At 41.1% G+C, this 22,063-nt stretch overlaps 1 protein-coding gene across 1 annotated transcript in view; it reads left to right on the top strand.

The window, feature by feature from the left end:
• Positions 1-22,063, top strand: part of LOC136865015 (putative fatty acyl-CoA reductase CG5065) — a 170,085-nt gene that overhangs the window by 66,901 nt on the left and 81,121 nt on the right. The window contains exons 3-5 of the mRNA XM_068226290.1: positions 5,025-5,276; positions 9,126-9,259; positions 13,939-14,048. Coding sequence (XP_068082391.1) covers positions 5,025-5,276; positions 9,126-9,259; positions 13,939-14,048 — 496 coding nt within the window. The remainder of the gene's footprint in view (positions 1-5,024; positions 5,277-9,125; positions 9,260-13,938; positions 14,049-22,063) is intronic.

The raw sequence follows: 22,063 nt of genomic DNA, 5'->3' as shown, positions 1-22,063 counted from the left end.
TGACCTTCGTCCACAGGACATTTGGCCATCAGTAATGTACAATGATAAAAATTGTTACAGAAAATAGAAAGAAAAAGGGGCAACAAGTTAAAAGACGTATAAAATAACAGAAATTACTTAGAACAGAGCAAAAAAAGGAAACAATACACACTTGAAATAAAGACACTTGTTCTTTAGATATTAGCACCAGTTTTTGTCAAGTATATTGCAATTGCGCCGGCCCCGTGGTGTAGGGGTACCGTGCTTGCCTCTCTCCCAGAGGCCCCGGGTTCGATTCCCGGCTAGGTCAGGGAATTTTCTCTCGACCTGTGGGCTGGTTCGAGGTCCACTCAGCCTACATGATTAGATTTGAGGAGCTATCTGACGGTGAGATGGCGGCCCCGGTCTCGAAAGCCCAGAATAACGACCGAGAGGATGCGTCGTGCTGACCACACGGCCCCTCGTAATCTGCAGGCCTTCGGGCTGAGCAGCGGTCGCTGGGCAGGTCAAAGCCCTTTAAAGGGCGTTAAGTGCCGTGGTTTTTTTTTGTTTGTTTTTATATTACAATTGCACTGTTCACACGTAAGTCTCCAGTTGTCTGTAATAGTTGAATATGTGTGGGTAAGGGAACCCGAAGGTGCGCAAGGGTAGCGAACAATTCTCTGCGAAAGGATACAGTTCTACTGCAGTCGAAGATAATTTGGTTCACATCTCCCGTGTTTCTTGCGCTACACGGACATTGTGCTGATTGGAGGACTCCAATCCTGTTGAGGTGAGCGGGGAAAGATGATGCCAATCTTCCAGCTTACTTATCTATTACACTTAAGATTCCCTTTCTCTTCGTACTGCAATATCCACTTAAACTTCTCCATAGAAAGACAGATATTATACAACAATTTCACACCCAAGGGACTCGACACCTTAAAACACACATTCATTTAAGGCACATGATCAAATCTACCACTGGCTTCTATTTTAATAAAAGGAGCACCATCATCCTTCATTACAACAGTAAATTGAGTTATCTGTTTGCTTCCAAGCATCTTCCTGAAGTCATCAAACGAAGATATTAAATCTTGTTCACACCATTTGGCAAAGTTCTCCTCACCGAATACTTGCGTTCTGCAGGATTTTTCCTATCTCTGGGAACATGAACCGTATGGTAGGAAGATTGATTTGAGAAAACTGTAGGAATTGCACCAGTTGTTAGTCTAGGAATTTTTCGGGGGAAACGCATAGACTCACCATTTTCGTTTGGAAAGAGATCTTCCCTAACCACAAATTTTGGTTCGAAATGTTTAACGCTCACAACAATTTGGTCTTATAATGCGTAATATCATCATCATCATCATCATCCTAACGTTTTACCCGCACAGTAGCAGGATTGGCTTATTACGCACAACATTATATGCACTACATCTACTTTTATATACATGTCTAACACTGTACAGTATTAATAACTCGTTAACAGGCGCGGCTCCATAATACGATCTGCAGAGCTGCAGAACCACCACAATGAAAGATATACAGTAATATATAGCGATTAGCGATCCCATCCTTCAAATTGAGTGTTTATATCGAGCCAAAGATTGATACCCATACAGCCGCTGGTGAACTGGCAACCCTGTTTAGATCTGTGAACGACAGAACGTTAGGAGAGTACACTGAATTACAGCTTTCTTCCGATAGGTGGCTAAGGGTCGCCCATAAGGTTCTGTATGAACTGCACGCCTTGCAGTACGTCTGACCTACTCCCGTGACCATACAGTTAGTAAATAATACACTAGACAGCGCCGCCGTCCGTAAGAGAATCGCTGCAGCGAGCGAGCATGTTGAAATCTCAGCTGTTTGGGAAAAGCTCCCTCCTTTGTACACATCAGTGAAATAGAGAACTTATAAATCTGTGTGGATATTGATATGGTTTAAAATTCTTACATGTCAACATTCTCAGATACTACAGTGTAGTTGTGATGCTTCTGTTCAGTAGAAAGAAAGCCCAAATAGCTTAAAAACAGGATAAATGCGTGATAAAAGAGTATGATTGTGATTAAGTAACACAAAATCAATTTACTGTCCACGTTAAGTGTATATTTTTCTATCTTTGGTGTAAATGACCAGGACTGCAGCAAAATTCTATCCAACGATCGAAAACATTCTCCCTCGGACGAAGCGAATGAGCGAGTTCTTAGGCCTGCAAGTAATCATTTTCTCCGTAATGGCAGTGAATTCTTCCGAGTTAGGTACGCGAACCTTTTCTTGAGCCCTAGTAGGGCCCACGAGAGTTGAAGTCTGACAGGTGAGCGGCGAAAGCTGTAACTACGAAGTACGCTGCGTTGTCAGAGTTACCTCCATTTGCGGCCTACCACCCTTTCAGACAGGCTGAGTGTTTAATAAAACATGTAGGCCTAGGCCTAATACAATTCATTTACCCTTGACCGGTTCCTAAGCTCGTGTTAATAATTCCAACATTTAAGACAGAACACGACATTATCGATATACAGTATATAAAAGATTTCATAATCACTAACAAAATCATCAGTTTCTGACAATAACCTCAACAAATGCACATGTTAATCACAGAATAGAACAACACTACCCACATTGATAGTTTTTTATTATTTAACTCGGATTGTTAACGGTACCTGTACAATTCAGGAATAAACTACGGTATAATAAACAAAATAGGAAGACGATACTTCACCGAGAAAAGAAATCAGTCAGAAATTGAATGACAAAAGTGACTGAGAGCAAGCCAAACCACGTGGTGATAGCGTCCTAAAATGTTGCAACTCTGTTATCGTTGCCATAGCAACAGGCCATTTTCGAACAGCCTTAGCCAACTTTTTCTCGCCGGTGGCGCTAAACGCCAGACTTCAACTCTCGTGGGCCCTACTGTAGTTTTTATTCAGCACTATGGAGCTCAGGGCTCAAGAAAAGGTTCGCGTACTATAGTCATGAAAATGAAAACAGAAACGCTAGTACCATCAGATGATGTTTCCCTTCCATTAAAAAAGCCGGCTGCCAAAGATGTATGCAGGTCTCGGAACCTTTGTAAATATGAATGTGCCGATAGGTGAAATTTTTTTCGATAAGCGGAAGAGGGGCTTTATTTTTTATAACTTTTTAATTGTTGTTTTTTGTACAAGCCAGTTATTTATCTTGTCGATGTCCCTCGAAATCGGCGTCTTTCAAATTGAGATGAACGTCTACCTTTATTATTTCGGTACATTTTCGAGAACTTCACACTGATAGGACATTGAGTAAAGCGTTTGCGCGGGCTTGGAGGACGGATTCACACTAGTGCAGCTAACACTTACCGTATGCAATACGAATTTAGATTTGTCTATTGCACTTACTGCAATGGACTGGGCATCACAGAGCAGAGCCACCAACATTATTCAGCACGAACCGCCACTGCTCGTTAACGACTTGCGTACCTACTTCAGTAACGCGGTTGAAATAGCGCTTCTTAATCACTATACACAATGTAAACATAACCTTGTGCGAACCACACGTCCACTACCAAGAATTCTATCATTTTCCCGCCAATCGATAATAGCATTAAGATCTGAGATATTGTAGTTGGTCTTCGCTCATATGCATTAGTTGATACAGTAAGGCCGGGGAAAATCCTTGAGCACGGATGACACACAGCATGCTGGCCGAGAGAAGACACTGTGAGAAGATAGCATGATATTTCTATATACAGTACGTAACGCTGAGATGTGGAGAAATATTGACTTGCTTGAAAGACTTAGCAAGAGAATATTTTAAACGACTTCATTCTTGTAAATGTGTCCGTTAAAAAGCTATTTGCAATTTGAGGAACACAGATAGAAAGATCCTGGTTGGCGACTAGTTTAGATCGTTGCTTCTCATCAAGACGGATGGTAGTTCGATGACGACAATCCCCCACACTCTTACCCAGGCTTGGGACTGGTAGCTATGCAATCAACATTTGTTGGTGGTTTAAAAGTTGCAGGAAATATATGTCTAATCTATATATAATATAATAAGCCAGAGAATGTGCGATTAGGGTCGCGCAGCTGTGAGCTTGCATTTTGGGAGATAATGGGTTCGAATCCCACCGTCTGCAGCCCTGAAGATGTTTTTTGTTGTTTCCCACTTTCTCACCGGGATGTACCTTAATTGAGGCCACGGTCGTTATCTTCCCAATCCTAGCCCTTTCTCATTATCCCGTCACCGAAAACATTCGATGTGTTAATGCAACGTTAAACAAGTAGCAAAAAACAAAACAATAACCTAGTATTAGTACTGCTACATGGTCTGACATGAAATCGAAAGAGCACCCCTGCTCCATGGGGGCATAATCCCTTCGAGAGGCTCTCTGCTCTACACCCCTGACTTGTTAGACCATGGGTTTTGTTACAGGCCAGGACGTTCTCAGACGTAAAAAACCAACTTTAATCTATAACTCACAACCTGTCCATTTGTAACTGTTGACCTTTTTCACTGAACGTTAAAAACATCCTGTTGGAAGCAAAGCATTCTGGATAGCGTGAGTCTTATCAGCGCAATTCTACAGGGCAGTGCTCGGAGCGTGAGTCATCAGCTCAGCCTTACAGGCCAGTGAACGGAGTGTGTCATCAGGTCATCTCTACAGGGTTGTACTCGGAGCGCGAGTCCTCACTGAACGCAACTTTGCGGGGAAGTTTACGGAGCGTGAGTCATCAGCTCAATCCTGCAGGCCAGTGAACGGAGTGTGAGTCACCAGCCCAACTCTACCGTACGGAGCGTGAGTCCTCACTGAGCGCAACTTTACAGGAAAGTTCGCGGAGCGTGAGTCATCAGCTCAACCCTGCAGGGTAGAGCACGGAGCGTGAGTCTTCACTGAGAGCAACTTTACAGGGCAGTTTATGGAGTGTTGAGTCATCAGCCTTACTCCACAGGGCAGAGTTGCTTTACGAGAGATGGAATATTGCGATAGGCATCCATCAGCACTGCTCTACAACTCTCGCAGGTCTAATGTCTTCTCTAAAATAGTAGAGACCGTAATGGTACAACCTCAACCTTTACTGTTACAGTTGTTCGATCGCCTCAAGTCTGAACAAGGTCCTGATGCTCTTCGCAAGGTTGTGGGTGTGACTGGTGACGTCTCCTCACCAGATCTCGGCCTGAATGAGGCAGACAGAAGACTCCTCTCCAGTACGGTGTCCGTGGTCTTCCACGCTGCTGCAACCACCAACTTCAACTCCACGTTGGAAGCGGCGGTGCGCACCAACCTTTTGGGGACCAAGAGTGTGCTCAACTTGTGTCGGGAGATGGAACGTCTGGTGGTGAGTCCATTTATTTATTTATTTATTTATTTATTTATTTATTTATTTATTTATTTATTTATTTATTTATTTATTTATTTATTTATTTTGAAGAATTAAACATGTCAGTTTTCTGATAATTTAGAAATATTAATTATACAGGTACAACATATTTCTATGTACATACTCTAGGGCTAGGGATTTATTTACGTTTACTCCATTATTATTATTATTATTGGGCCTAGTATTATCATAGGGTGTGACCAGTGTAGAGGTTTAGTGCTGACTTTTTTGCCCACGCGGCCGAAGTATGAATTCCAGTTGATTCTTGAGGGGAATGTTCTTTGCATGGACATTCATGTGGCGTCAGGAAGAGTATCCGTCCTTAAAACCCGGCCAAAAAGCAAAACGTATCAGGGTGGTTCCAGTCACCTCAGAAATAACTGATTTCACGCGAAGAAAGTTCGTAATATATATGAGGACCTTGGTATTAGAGTTGGGTAACTCCTCTTTTGGCTTCTTTACAGGAGAAGTAAAAAACTTAATCCACAATATGGTCGTCAGTATCATGGTGAATTTTTATTTCATTCTTATAAGGCCACATAAACATTTTTTTATACTCATTAAAAATTAAATGAATATTAAAACTGTGATTATAATTGAAATAGTGGAGTTGGCCATGTATGAAACCAAGTCATGGAGTTCTGTGCTTTTGAAGCCAAAGGGAGCCATTTTACAATTGAATCTGTCCTCTTTTGAAACCAAATAATTATGAACTCGATATCAATGAATTGGGGCCGATGACCTTCGATGTTAGGTCCCTTAAAACAACAAGCATCATCATATCAATGAATTAATTTTATTTTCTTCATCTACACTTCTAATGCCTGAGGATGTATTAAAATAATGTACTTATGTCTAATGTATTAAAACAAAATCATATAAAATCACTCATATAGTTAAAAATGACGTGAACAAATTGTATTTAGATGCCTTTTGACAAAACCGAAATCTGAATTATTCTTACACTTTAGAAAGAAGTAGTTCATCAAAATCTGCACTCTCTAACTCATCACACTCACAGTGTCCACTGTTGAGAATATTACCAGTTTCACTCTGTACTGTGAGGTTGCAGTACCACTGTAAACGGGTTATTTCTTGCCAATTTTCTCCGAAGTACTTGGACAAGAGATTTTTAACATCTGCAATTTTCTTGGGGTTGACGCTACAGCCGACAGGAATTGTTGCAGGATTGAGTTCTAGAAGTGACTCGGCCTTTTTTGTTATGGACATAAACTTACCGATATTGGTGTTGTATGACATCTCACCAGATACTGGTACATCATTGTGTGTCTTGGAGCGTCTAAGTATGAAGTGCTTACATCTGGAAAGCTGAAAGTGATGACTTTGGGTTGGCTTTACCACCACCTTACCGTCTTGTCTCCAGTCATGTGCTATCCAGTCAACCCCCCCCCCCCCGCCCCCCAATGGCACTGCAGCCCTTGAAGAACCTTGGCCTACCAAGCGACCGCTGCTCAGCCCGAAAGCCTGCAGATTACGAGGCGTCGTGTGGTCAGCACGACGAATCCTCTCAGCCGTTATTCTTGGCTTTCTAGACCGGGGCCGCTATCTCACCGTCAGATATTTCCTCAAATTCTAATCAACCGGGCGAGTTGGCCGTGCGCGTAGAAGTGCGCGGCTGTGAGCTTGCATCCGGGAGATAGTAGGTTCGAATCCCACTATCGGCAGCCCTGAAAATGGTTTTCCGTGGTTTCCCATTTTCACACCAGGCAAATGCTGGGGCTGTACCTTAATTAAGGCCACGGCCGCTTCCTTCCAACTCCCAGACCTTTCCTATCCCATCGTCGCCATAAGACCTATCTGTGTCGGTGCGACGTAAAGCCCCTAGCAAAAAAAAAAAAAAAAAAAAAAAAATTCTAATCACGTAGGTGAATGGACCTCGAACCAGCCCTCAGGCCCAGGTAAAATTCCCTGACTTGGCCGAGAATCGAACCCGGGATCTCTGGTTAAGAGGCAGGTACGCTACCCTTACACCACGGGGCCGGCTGCTATCCAATCTATTTCCACGATTTTCTCTCGTCCATGTTTTTTAAAGACTTCATTTTGTGCTCCCACGTCAATTATGGTGGTTTTCTTTCTTAGGTCTTTTCCAAGTAACTCGAAAACTCTGTCAGGTGGCAGAAAAGAGTGTCCAGTTACAGGGAATATTATTCCCAATGATTCTATATTCTCTGGAGCATGCTTGAATAACCAAAACGAGCACATGGTAAGCATATTTAATTTTTTGTTCTGGCCTGCACATCCATCTGCGACTAGTCGGATTACCTTAACTTCAGCAAGATATCCTTTTGCAGATTGCTCACACAACTCATGTAAAACAGCAGAGGCGACTTGATTGGAAGATTTCTGCATTTAATTCTCACACCAAGTGTAAATTAAACTGTTCTTGTATTCAATGGTTCTGTAGAAGATCCAGTAACGATGGCTAAGTTATAGCAATAGAGCTGACGGCTTTAGTATGCCATTTGATCTGGCACTTTAGGAAGTGGCAGATTCTTTTGCATGTCGAAAGAAAGAAATGGTTCACAGTCCTTCTCTTCCTTCTCGCAAATAGCTGAAGAATGAATTAGCTTGTAAGATATGAATCACCTTTTTTGTCTCTAATTCTTTTAAAATTGGAACAACCCTAATATTCTTTGCTTCTTTAGGTTGATAATACCTAGAAAGGCATTTCGACACACCTGTACTTTACTGTTTGCCTCATTAAGAACATAGTAGGCTACTGATACATTACCGATCTCGGAGCTCCATTTTCTTCACAACGTCCCCTTGCCGGTTGAACTTCCTTACAGTATTTCAAAAGGAAACAGTATTGCTTCTGCCTCTCTTCTGATAAGTAGTAGGAAGCATGAAATTTATTAACGTAATTCATTATTAGCATTCTACAACCTTTGCGGATGCTTCTGCGAACACACGTTGGATATATTGTCAATGCTTTGGGAGGGTGTCTGAAACAGAAAGAATGCCCAACATTATGATTACATTTACATAAAATCTTAAAATTAAAACAATAGATCTAGAATAAAACCTCTAAGAGATAGTTCTATGTTCCTTGGGCCTAGCTTTAGTGTAGGCTTAGTTGTGAAAATAAAAGTAGGTCTATTTGATAAAAATGCCAGTTGTCACTTACAGACCTAAATCAACATAAATATTCCCGTATTTAAACTTAAAAATTGTATAATACAATATTGAAACTATTCAATGCTGCTGCACTGAAATCATATTGGAATTACTCACCTGGCAATCTTTTCTTTTGTGCGTTTCCAATTTGTTTTGTCAACTGCTCGCTTCCTTGCTTTTTTCAGAAGAACTTCTTTAACCTGGCCTTCCATTTTTCACTCTTATTGACCAATATAAAGTTCATTATTAATAAGAGTCATCACGAATTGCACTCATTACAGATTACTTTTTTTTTTGCAAGTTGCTTTACGTCGCACCGACACAGATAGGTCTTATGGCGACGATACGATACAGATTACTATAAACATTCAGCCATGATGGATTTGCAGTGCATGTTGGAATCGGATTGCATGATTGCAAGCTTCTCATCGGCCACTGAAGGAGTTGTCATTTTTTGAAACGAAACTATAGTGGGATTGGCCATATTTTGATTCTGAAGTGAGCAAATACATACTATTCTACCTAAATTCTGTCGTTTTTATTTTTGAAGCAGAACAGTTGTAGAAACGAATTAAGCATAAAATGTTACATAAGAGTCAACCCAAATCTCAAAACTTTGATACCAAGCTCCTCATACATGTATATATTTATTTATTTTCATTTTTTCAGGCTTTGGTGTACGTGTCTACGGCTTTTTGCAACTGCACTGTGCGTGATGTTATATCAGAACAGGTGTACCCATCCGCCTGGCCTCCAGACCACGTCGTGCAAGCTGTACAGAACGAAGGAGAGATGGCTATCAGGTGGGTTACTTATGATGATATAGCCTACAATATGTGACCTCTGCTCTCGAATACATGTCCATGCTCCTTGACTGAATGTTCTGGTCAGATGGACCTGGGTTCCATTTCTGGGCGGGTGGAGGATTTTACCGCGTTTACGTCATTTCTCTGACTTAGAGACTTGATGTCGTCCAGATAGCAAGAAGAGGTTAGGTTGTGACAATTACATGGGACTGAAACGAACAACCAATGAAAGAAGAGAGTGGTTGCATCGACAAGGCATTAGCCTTTAGAATATTGATTGATGTAGAGACTTACTGTTTCTGTTAGCAACACACCACATTGCCAACCACCATAGAAACACCCATTGTATACAAATTAATATGTGCAATAAGATGAACGCAAACACCTTGTCCTTGAGCCGGAGGAATTAATCAAACACCATTAAACTCTCCGGCCTCGCCGGGAATCGAACCCGAATGCTCTCTGAATCGAAGGCCACTACGCTGGCTGACGAGGCATATTTTTATGATAATATTGCAATCTGTATATTGTCCATACAACTACTGTTCGTTTGCGGAGACGCTGGAAATTCAGTTCTGTGTTCAGGGAATGAGAAAATAAAATTATGTGCAAGGGCGGGAAAAGAGATACATTTTTTCTGTACTCTTTCATAAATTCACCAATCGTAGATGCCAAGCTCAGCATTCATCGCTGTGGCCACAGGCTATTGCACTCCATTATCTGTTGACCATTGGGACTGGCGGTGTCGTCTTCCGAAATTCAGGGCTCTTGATGGGCAGTTTTTCCCTAATGGGTTTAGTTCTTCATTCTGGAAAAACAAAAACAACCACCAACCTGTGACGAAACAGCCAATCAGGATCTTGTCCTTAGGGATGGGAATTATTCTCGTTCATGAGTCTCGAGGCCGCCAGCCAGAACCTCATAAAACTTCTCGAGTCAATGCTGTGATCTCTGCAAACCACATCGTCTTGTGAACATTTCTGTCGCGAAGCGCTGGAGTCGAGCTGTTTTCATCAAAATGGATGTAATAGGGATGTGCTACACCAAGTCAGGCAGCGTAATTGTAATAGCTTCTCTTTTGTCTCGCATGTTATTTAGATGGAGTTTTCAAAATGTTAGGTTTCCAAACAAACTTTTATTCTTGGAATTGAAGTTGTCATCTTCTATTGATGGTGTGAAAAAGGAGGAGAATAATATCTGAAGAAAAGAAGCGGAAAAATAAGCGTAAAGAAGCAAGAGTTGATGGCATGTTAGTAAAGAACGCAGCCTCGCAAAGTCCATTTAAATTCAGCCACGAAGTAAATCTGATTGGCTAACTTCAGCAGCTGATAAAAAGACAACGATGCGAGATATCGAAATATTTCTTTCAAATTATTTATCAGCTTGTCCAACCCTCCAACACTTAAATACGATGTTTACGACCAGCGTGTAGAAGTAAGAGCAGAAATGAAAGTACGGTGAAATATTTTCCTGCAAGGTAATGCCTAGTGGGAGGAGTTAAAGTCTCACAGTAGCCTGCAAGATCTGGTCTGATCTCTCACCTCGCCACGTTTTACAGATTTTTTTTTTTTTTTGCTAGTGGCTTTACGTCGCACCGTCACAGATAGGTCTTATGGCGACGATGGGATAGGAAAGGGCTAGGAGTTGGAAGGAAGCGTCCGTGGCCTTAATTAAGGTACAGCCCCAGCATTTGCCTGGTGTGAAAATGGGAAACCACAGAAAACCATCTTCAGGGCTGCCGACAGTGGGGTTCGAACCCGCTGTCTCCCGGATGCAAGCTCACAGCTGTGCGACCCTAACCGTACGGCCAACTCGCCCGGTACACAATAAAGTGGAAAATATGCACTATCAAAATTCAGTTCAACAGTGTTATATTTTCACTTCCTTTTGAAACATTGTACAACTAATTTCTCCACATTGTCTTCATTTACATTCATTTGTTTATCTGACAGAACATTCCTGAACACAGAAAACGACCTTTCTACATCACAAGAGGTGACAGGTTCATAATTAATTGAAGACATTTAGGACGAAGTATATCTGAAGTTATCTCTTTTCAAAACTTAGAAATTCCTTTCCTCAATCCGTTTAGACACGAGGTCTCTTCGTAGACTATTAACAGGTGGCATAACGCCAACACTTCCCAGCACAGTCCAACACTAAATTACAATTTGAAGCGTGTTAGAGTGTTGCTTTCCAACTCCCTTCTTTTCTCAATTATTTTGACCTCAGACTTGTGACCAGTGGGAGTTCAGAGTTCGGGGTAAGAAATTCCAGGAAAGCAAAACAGGATTCAGTGCAAAACCAAGGTTTGTAAGCTGCTACTTCAGTAACGCGGCGTCACACTAGTGTGATTCAAGGTTTGGTTTCTTCGTCTAACATAGACGAAAAAAGAAATAGTATTTAGTAGTGCAAAATTTTGGGTTTAGTTTTTACTGGGACACATTATTTCTGAAGGTTAGGGTGGTCCACATGGGGTCTTCCCGCTTATATCAATATTTACTCAAGCAACAGATAACAAAGTGCTTGGCTAACTGGATTATAGGACCTCTGTGCATCTAACTTTGGTTGTCAAGTAGTATACTAGGAATACATTTTCTTTCTCTCTCAATAATAGACAAATAACGTGGACGTATGGTCCCAAATTCTGCAATCCCATGTTCAAAAAAGGCACTATCATGCAAGTTAACGTAATATATGCGTCAAAGTTAGAAGAAAAGTCATATAATCCAATATAAATGTCCAGTTATTCGCTATTAATTCCAAAATTTTCAAAATATGCAATATGCATGATTTTTCCCAAAAAGGCCAAAACATGCAAACATGCACGGAAAAAGTACGGTTATTTGGAATTGATTAGTCAAAAAAACGAATATTTGCAAAGTTTCAGAAGTGTAACCATCTTCTTTAGGAACATGCATTTGCATGGAAATCCGAGCTGTACTTATCACTTTAGTGGCTGTTTTGTACAATATTTCATTCCATACTACGGCAAATGTACTTATTTTATTATTATTACAACTTGCTTTACGTCACACCGACACAGATAGGTCTTATGGCGACGATGCGATTGGAAAGGGCTAGGAGTTGGAAGGAAGCGGCCGTGGCCTTAATTAAAGTACACCCCTAGCATTTTCCTGAAGTGGACATGGGAAATCACGGAAAACCATCGTAAGGGCTGCCGACAGTGGGGTTCGAAACCACTATCTCCCGAATGCAAGCTCACAGCTGCGCGGCCCTAACCGCACGGCTAACTCGCTCGGTTGTACTTATAACTGAATATTTTATTATAAATAATTTTGACACGTCGTCGCCCAAATCATGTATGATCGAGGCGGCCGTGACCAACACAATCGATACTACCGTGTTTGTCCAACCCTTGTCGCATTTCTCTGCGGGGTCGGGTATGAGGTGAGATGAACCTGTTGCGGTGGGTTTTTATGACCGGATGTCCTTACTGACGTCAACCTCATCAGAGGAGTTAATGAGATGAAATGAATGATATGATAAAGGACAGTAGGAAGGGAGAGGGTGAAAGCCGGTGCCGGCACATAGCTTACTCCTGTCGAATAGCATCAAGGGGTCTGCTCAAGGCTTAACGTCGCCATCCGACGGACGAATCACCATCAGTGACGTCATATTCCCTCACTCCATATGAGCACTGCGGAGAGGATTGGAATTTAATCTAGAATTTTGGCACGCAATCTAGTGATAAGAAATTGTATACAACCACCTTTCCTACCCTGACGGCCAAACATTCTGATGGTGAGAATTGTTTCAAGTAACGGAACTTGAATCGGCTAACGACGGTATCAGGTCGTTTTAGACTTCAACGCCTTAACGGGTCACAATCGGTACTACTTAGGTACAGTATGAAAAAATGAAAACCTACAACCTGTTTTCAGTCATCCGACCGGGTCAGGAATGGAATGAATGAAACTCCCATCTAGCGGCGAGGATGGAAAATGTGCCGGCTGCCGAAGCCTGTCGCACTCTTGTGGGGCAATGATAAATGACTGACAGATGAAATATTAATGGAGAGTGTTGCTGGAATGAAAGATGTCAGGGAAAACCGGAGAAAAACCGTCCCGCCTCCGCTTTGTCCAGCACAAATCTCACTTGGAATGACCGGGATTTGAACCACGGTATCCAGCGGTGAGAGGCCGGAGTGCTGTTGCCTGAGCTACGGTGGTTTCTAGGTACAGTATCATGCCCGTAATTTGTTCGCATACAAACGATACTAATGTGAACAAATTACAGACATGAAGGGAAGTTCTGAAAATTAATAATTGGAGAGGACATTTGAACCAATCAGAGAATCTGTTGGTAAGCGAACTGGAGTTCAACGAATCAGATGCCTTTTAAAATGAAACTTTACGGAAAGTAGAGTGTCATTTTCAGTACTCTTTTAAGTGTAGAAAGCAGTCAGATTCTTCGTAGTATGGAAAAAGTTATAATAAATCGATCCCAACTGTTCACGCAGCAAATACTCGCTGCATTATATTTTGTAAAATTTTGACTGAATTTTGGAAATTTAGACATACAGAAACAATATGTTCCTTCATATAGTACGCTGTAATAGGTCTTTTGAGTCCCAATTCTTTCAGAACGAATATAAAATATATCCGTTTTAAAGTTTACAAAAACATGTTTTAATTTATCTTCTTCTGTTCCAGGCTAGTTGGTGGCCATCCTAACACGTACTCGTTCACCAAACAACTGGCAGAGAACGTACTTCAAATAGAGCGAGGTCAGCTGCCAATAGCCATCGTGCGGCCCTCTATCGGTGAGTTCTCTTTAGTGGGCAAGTAGCTTGATGAAGTCCAGCTCATGGCTAAATGGTTAGCGTGCTGGCCTTTGGTGCAAGGGCCCCGGGTTCGATTCCCGGCCGGGTTGGGGACTTCAACTTTCAGTGATTAATTCTGGCGCCTCGTGGGCTGGGTGTGTTCTCACAGAAGGGCCTTTAAGGCGTCAACTCTAAAGACTCTACACCAGCCTTCTCCGGAGGCCACACGCCATTAAGATGAAGACACGATCAACTATGCTTACGTTTGTTTGAATAAATATAACAATTGTTCAGACATTCCAAACAAATCTACACGTTCAGATGCTTTTGAAGGTGTAAGTCTTGCTGTTTTCCTCTCTGTGAACAATCATCTGTACAGTGAAATCTTTAATTGAAAGAGTCCGGCTCCATGGCTAAATGGTTAACATCTTGACCTTTGGTTCAAGAGGTTCCGGATTCGATTCCCGGGCGGGTCGGGGATATTAACTTTCATTGGTTAATTCCTCTGGCTCGGAGGGTGGGTGTTTGTGCAGTTTTCATTACTCAGATAGAGCCCCATTCTCACAGACGCGCAGATCATCTGTAGGGCGTCTACTCAAAATACCTAAATGTTTAGCATGCTAGCCTTTGATTCAATGGGTCCCGAGTTCGATTCCCGGCCGGGTAGGGTGGATTATTTTGCGGTTAGTGTTTACTATGGACCACGTTAAGCATCATTAATTTCTGGTTCTTCTTTCGATCAGCCCAGTATTTCTTCTTCCTTATGGAATGGGCTTCTTCACGTTCTTGCGACCAGCTGCTGCCGGTCCGTTTCCTATTCGAGTGATAGTTGATCATTTTATCTCGGAACCCCGTAATTTTATTGATGATTATCCTGTAATAATGTCAGTTATATACATCCTTTCGTATGTTCTTTTCCTCCATGTCCCCCTTGACTCCTTTAAGCCAATTAATTAGTGTATTCCTGCTCTCTGTGTATTCCCGAATTCTTTTTTTTTTTTTTTTTTTTTTTTGCTATTTGCTTTACGTTGCACCGACACAGATAGGTCTTATGGCGACGTTGCGAGAGGAAAGGCATTTGTGTGTGAAAATGGGAAACCACGGAAAACCATCTTCAGGGCTGCCGACAGTGGGGTTCGAACCCACTATCTCCCAGATGCAAGCTCACAGCTGCGCGTCCCTAACCGCACGGCCAACTCGTCCGGTCCGACTTCTCTTAGATGTTCTCTCTGGTGGCATTCTTTGATGTGTCCGTTGAAACAAGTCTTCTCTTTTTAAATTATTTCATTTCTTCTGTCTTTTTGTATAATTACGCATCTGGTCGCGGTCAAAATTTTTGTCCCACTTTCCCAGGCCCTAGTATTTTCCTCAATATATTTATCTCTAGTACTAAGTTCTAGTAAGCTCTTCCTATTCAATGAAATGCATTCAACAGCGTACAAATTTTCTGGCTTTATCACAGTGTTGTAATGCCTGGGTGAGATTGATTTTTTGTTATATAAATTGCGGCATAGCTAATATGCTGTTTCTATATTTGTTGCCCTTGCTATAATAATAATAATAATAATAATAATAATAATAATAATAATAATAATAATAATAATAATAATAATAATAATAATAATAATAATAATAATAATAATAATAATAATAATAATAATAATAATAATAATAATAATAATAATAATAATAATAATAATAATAATAATAATAATAATAATAATAATAATAATAATAATAATAATAATAATAATAATAATAATAATAATAATAATAATAATAATAATAATAATAATAATAATAATAATAATAATAATAATAATAATAATAATAATAATAATAATAATAATAATAATAATAATAATAATAATAATAATAATAATAATAATAATAATAATAATAATAATAATAATAATAATAATAATAATAATAATAATAATAATAATAATAATAATAATAATAATAATAATAATAATAATAATAATAATAATAATAATAATAATAATAATAATAATAATAATAATAATAATAATAATAATAATAATAATAATAATAATAATAATAATAATAATAATAATTGTACCGGGCGGTACACCTCTACACCGTTTATTTAAAAGTTGCGCCAGTTGAAACTCCTCTTCTGGAGGAAGGTTGAACTTTATCTACTCTATTAATTCTCTACTTTCTCAGAAGATGTCACCACGTGGAAAATTTTGAGTTTTTGAACTGTGTCACTTTTGATGTGTTTTTGTTTCGCTTGAAGTAAGAAGTGTGAACTTTCTCTTCTAGAGGACACTACTGAAGATCAACAATAGTGCACCCTAGTGCGGAGTCAAAGAACTATTTTGTTGGAGAAATTTTTATTTCAAAAGTTTGTTTCTTGTTAAATTTCTTTCTGTTATGGTTTAAGTTGGCTGTTTACCCCTCTTTTTCCCCTTGTTTTAGATTTATCCAATCCCGAATTTCTTTTAGTATTTCTGACCAATCTGGTGTATTTTCCCCCAACTTGTATCTGTTGCGGGGTCCTATCCAATAAAAACATTGTGGGCGGGTGTTTTCTTTCCCCTAACGCCTAGAAACTTCCGCGAGAGTATTTAAACTGCTGATTTTTGGGTCTCTGGGCCACTTCTGTTCCATCTTTCAGTGTGTTAAGTACCTAGCAGGAGGCGGGAGGCGCCTCTTTCTTCGGCAGCGGTCAACAATAAGGTAATGGCCGATTAATAAATTCTTTCTTTTCTTGCTCAGCAGTTTAACTCTCGGGGCGGGTGCGAAGCGTTCCACCATGTAACCTTTTCCTAAAATGTAACTAGTCTTTTCTTCTATTCTCTTGAAAAGCTACATACTGGGATAGAGAGTGCTAACCCTCTCGAGCTCCCACTCATAATGTTTTGAGGTGAACTTATTGTTTCTCAACCTATTCTTCCGTAATGTAATGTAAATTGCTATTAAGTCACCTCTGTAGTATGGGATTAGCCCTTGTAATAACGGCCTAGTGCCAAGGTAGGTTTTAAAATCAAAGTGTATTAGGAGTGCAAGTTCGCCTCCTCTCAAATTGTTTTAGAGGTCATTTAATTAACCTGCTTTTCATTTAATAGACCTCAGTAGATTGGGTATTTTACCCCTGGGTTTGTGTCCGTTGTGGACAACTTGAAGGTGGAGTTTGGTGTGGCCTGGGAGAGGCTTAAATTAAAGAGCGTGTGGCTCTTTTGGAAACGGAGTGTTGTGTGCCTCGAGGAGGCTTAACTGTGTAATTTGGAGCAAGTGCTCCAGGGTTTGATTGGGGTCTTCTGCCCCTTTGTTAAAATTTGTATATCGGAAAGTTGGGCTAGTTGCTCAAGAATTGTGAACTCAGGGCTCGAAGCCCAAACTCTGTAACCCCTGTAATTGTACATTTCAAATTGTGTTTTGGCTACTAAGTACCTGTTCTTTGTTATTACTTAATATTGAAAAGAAAATATAACCTCGTTAAATTTTACATTAACTTTGATTCCGTAGTTTGAAAACCCATTCACGCCCGCACCTTCTTACACCTCTACCTACCGCTAAAACACGGTAACAAGTGGTAGCAGAGCGTGGTTGAATGGGTCTCAATTTAGCCCCTTTTGACGGCTAAACATTGTTTGTTCCGAACTCTAACTATTTTCCCAGTTGCTGGAATTTTTGAGTTTTTCAAAATTGTTCTGTCACCATGCCCGGCCCTCGCGATGTTCTCCTTCTCAACTATTTGCGCAAGGAGGAGTTTATCTATGAATTAACTATCAGAAATGTGCAATCTGGAGGCACGGTTGCAATAGACACTAACAAGCTTAGAGAGTCTCTTGGTTTGCCCATTTCCATCCCCAATTTGGGAGAGAAAGAAATTGACGACTCTCTTTCCACGATCACGGAGAATATTACTGGGCTAGCTTCTGTAGTTAGTTTTTTTGATGAAAATGATCCGTCTCCTAATCAAATTAAGCGTGTGCAAGGCAGGCTATATCATTTTTCGAATAGGGTTAACGATCTGTTGTCTCTAAAACTGAATGACGTTCAGAGGAAGGAAGCTAGTACGCTCCTGGAAAATATTTCTGAATTATCTAGTAAGGTCACTCAATTGTTAACTGGGGAAGTTCCTCCCAAATCTGATCAACCCACCATAGTGAATGCAGGTAGTGAGGAAGCGCCTCCCAAGGGAGAAGTTAATAGGATAACCGTTGCTGCTCAAACTATCCCTGCCCCATTGGACAACGAATCTGAACGTCGTGCATCATTGAGTAACATCCGTTCTGAATTGACTTCCTTGCCATTGAAACCTTTACCTACTATGTCACCCGGATTTAGTAGCTTGCCTCATCCATTGGCAATGTTGCTCAGAGGTATATCCAAGTTTTCTGTTAATACCACCAGTGACGTAATTTCATTTTTAAGATTTCTAGTGGAATTTCAGGATCATGCCCTTGTTTTTTCTCTGTCTCCATGTCAAATCTTGCAAATTATCTATCCGTATGCTATTGGTATTCTCTCCGACAAAATAGTAAGAGCCATAGCTGAACAGTCATCCATCGAAGATTTTCATGCACATCTACTTGCTAATTTTATTCCTGCCCGCGCAAGGTCATCTCTGATTCAGAAATACTATTATCGAGTACAGAGGTTGGATGAAAACTTGGCTGATTTCATACAAGACATTAAGTTTTATACCAGGGTGTTTGCTCTTCACTTCCCTGAGGACCAAATTGTACAAGCTATTGTGGAAGGCATTTCACCATCTTATAGGTCATACTTGTGTTTTGCGGCGTGCCCGCAAACTTTTTCTGAATTTGAAGCGTTGGCCGTCTCAGCGGAAGGAGTTAGATACGCCGATTCTTTGCGTGTAGCGAAAGAACCCCCGCCTTCCCTTAGTAACACTCGGCCTCCACCTCGCCGACCAGTCACACCCCGTAAATGTTATGCTTGCGGGTCGCCTGACCATCTTCGCAATAAATGTCCATTGGTCAAAAGTAGTAGGGCAAATAATGGAGCTGGTTCAGCACAAGGCTGTTTTAAATGTGGGGCCTTCTCACATATCGCCAAGAATTGTCCGAACTCAAATAGCACCCCCTCCTGCTCAACTTCTGGTGCAAATTCCACCTATGCCAATAATAAAAAGTGACTAGTGGCTTCGGTTGAGTCGACTAATCCATCTTCCCGAGACTCAGCCCCTAGTAAACAGATTGTAAATGCAGAGAACGATCAGCCTTCAAATTCATCTTTTGAATGCCCTAAAGAATGTCTTAGGATTGCGGCGGATACCCCCGCACCTGTTCCTTTTCTTAAGATTGAGTTAAATAACGAGCCTATAACAGCTCTCTTAGATTCAGGTAGTGTTTGTTCGATTATTGCGGCTGAATGGTATTCTAAATTGAAATCGGTTTGTAAACTTCCTGACTATGTCTCTTCTCCTGTTCAATACGTTTCGGCTAATTCATCTCCATTAGAAATTCTAGGTTCCTTACTGGTCAAAATTCGTGTTTTTAAGTTTACATGGAAAATTAAATTGTTTGTGGCCAAGCAATTGTCTTGCCCCATTATATTGGGAGCTGACTTTATCTCTCACACTGGTCTTGTGCTCGATCTCAAGTCTAGGTCGTGCACATTCAAATTTGCTTCTAGTTGTAAAATACCACTATTAAAGTGTAATTCTGTGGCATGTTCTTCTATTTCGCCTACCCAGGATGAGATGTTGTTAGACCTTAGACATCTACCTGAGGAGCAGGCTGATAGTATTCGCAAACTGTGTCAGTCGTTTCCCGAGGTGTTCTCTGATACTCTTGGTGTTACTGACCTTATTGAATACAAAATTGAGGTTACGGATTCGATTCCTGTCCGTTTTCCACCGTATAGGCTATCTCCACCTAAAATGAAGGCTCTGAAGGAAATCATCGGTCAGATGTTGAAGGACGGTATTATTAGGCCCTCTAAGTCAGCGTATTCTTCGCCTATTTTTCTAGTACCGAAACCCCAAGGAGGCTTCAGGCCTGTCATTGATTACAGGGCTCTCAATCGGAAGGTGGTGTTACAATCTGTGCCCCTTCCCGACCTTCATTCTTGTTTTTCATGGTTTCGTAAGGCCAAGTTCTTCACCATCTTGGACTTAAATCAGGCCTATAATCAAATTCCCCTGGCCGAAGAGTCTAAACACCTTACAGCGTTTGCCACGGACTGGAATTTATACGAATACAACCGCGTGCCTTTCGGGCTCCCCACGGGAGCAGCTGTGCTCACTAGGCTGCTAGATAGGGTCTTCTCCGACATCAAATTCGAGTACTTATATCACTACTTAGATGATGTCGTAGTATTTTCAGAGACTTTTGAAGAACATCTAGATCATCTGCGAGAAGTTCTTGATCGCCTTCGTAAGGCTGGGTTAACTGTTAAGTTGTCCAAGGTTGCCTTTGCTAAGCCCTCTATGTCATTCCTAGGGCATATTGTGTCACCCGATGGTGTAGCAGTCGATCATTCTAGAACACAGGCCATCCGTGATTTTAAACCTCCCAAGGACATTAAAGGTATCGCCAGGTTCATTGGTATGGTGAATTTCTTCAGAAAGTTCATTCCTAACTTTGCTAATAGAGCGGCGCCCTTAAACCTTCTTCGTAGGAAAGGCATCAAATTCGAGTGGGGACCTTCTCAACAAGCCGCTTTTGAAGATCTGAAATTAGCTCTCTGTAATGCCCCTGTCCTTGCTATGCCTGATTTCTCGAAGAAATTCATTGTCCAAACCGACGCATCGTCGTCAGCAGTAGCGGCAGTCCTTCTTCAAGAGACTGAACTAGGGAGGCGACCCATCGCCTATGCGTCTAGGACATTGTCGGCTCAAGAAGCCAAGTATTCCATCTATGAGCTCGAAGGTTTGGCAGTCTTATTTGCCTTAGAAAAGTTCCGTCTCTATCTGGAACATGTCAAATTCGACCTGGAGACAGATAATCAAGCCTTAAGCTGGGTCTTAGGTAGGCCGCGTCGTACTGGTCGTATAGCCCGCTGGGCTATTCGTATTTCCGCCTTCCAGTTTGATGTTAGACATATCAGAGGTACCGAAAATGTTGTTGCTGATGGACTCAGCCGTATGTTTCATAACGACGTCGAGACCCACGAACCGGTCGACAGTTCATCACCTTCCGAGTCCATGCTATCTGAGGTTAATGCCATCCTAACAGATGCTCCCATGCTTTTTAGGGATATCGAGAAATACCAACGTGAAGATCCGACGCTGGCTCCGATAATGGAAACCCTTTCTTCTGGGGAACATGTTGTCCCTTATGTTCTGAGGAATGGTGTTTTATGTTGCCCTTCGAGGCATGATAAGATGATGAAAGTTGTTGTTCCAGCAGTTCTTGTACCAATGATCTTCAAGTATTATCATGAGACCCCATTAGGAGGGCATCTGGGTATCTTTAAAACCCGTGAAAATATTCGTGAAATGTTCATCTGGAAAGGTATGGACGGTGAAATCCGTGAACTTGTAAAAGCTTGTAAATCATGTTTGCTGAGTAAACCCACCATGTCCACTAAAGTAGGCCTTTTGTCTTCTCATCAAGCGTCGCGCCCCATGGAACGCCTGTATATTGATTATGTAGGACCCTTCCCCCAGTCGAAGGGAAATGCCAACAAATTCATCTTTGTATGTGTAGATGGTTTTACCAGATTTTCTTGGTTATTTCCGACTAAGCTGGCTACCGCTCAGTCCACCATTACCTGTCTAAATTCTATTTTTGCTTCTTTTGGTCCGTGCCAATATATTGTATCTGATAATGCTAAGGCGTTCACATCAAATCTTTTTCGTAAATTCTGTTTTGACTTGTCCATCTCTCATGTAACCACTTCTGCTTATTACCCTCAACCATCTCTGGCTGAACGGGTTAACCGTAATCTCAGGTCCGCACTTATTGCCTATCATCATGAAGATCATTCTAGGTGGGACACGTCCCTGCATTGGTTAGCTTTTGCTTTGAATTCGGCGGTTCATGAATCACACAAGTTTACTCCAGCTTCCTTGA

Source organism: Anabrus simplex, chromosome 1 (assembly GCF_040414725.1).
Source record: "Anabrus simplex isolate iqAnaSimp1 chromosome 1, ASM4041472v1, whole genome shotgun sequence".
Lineage (NCBI taxonomy): Eukaryota > Metazoa > Arthropoda > Insecta > Orthoptera > Tettigoniidae > Anabrus > Anabrus simplex.
This window is presented reverse-complemented; position numbering and strand designations above follow the sequence as displayed.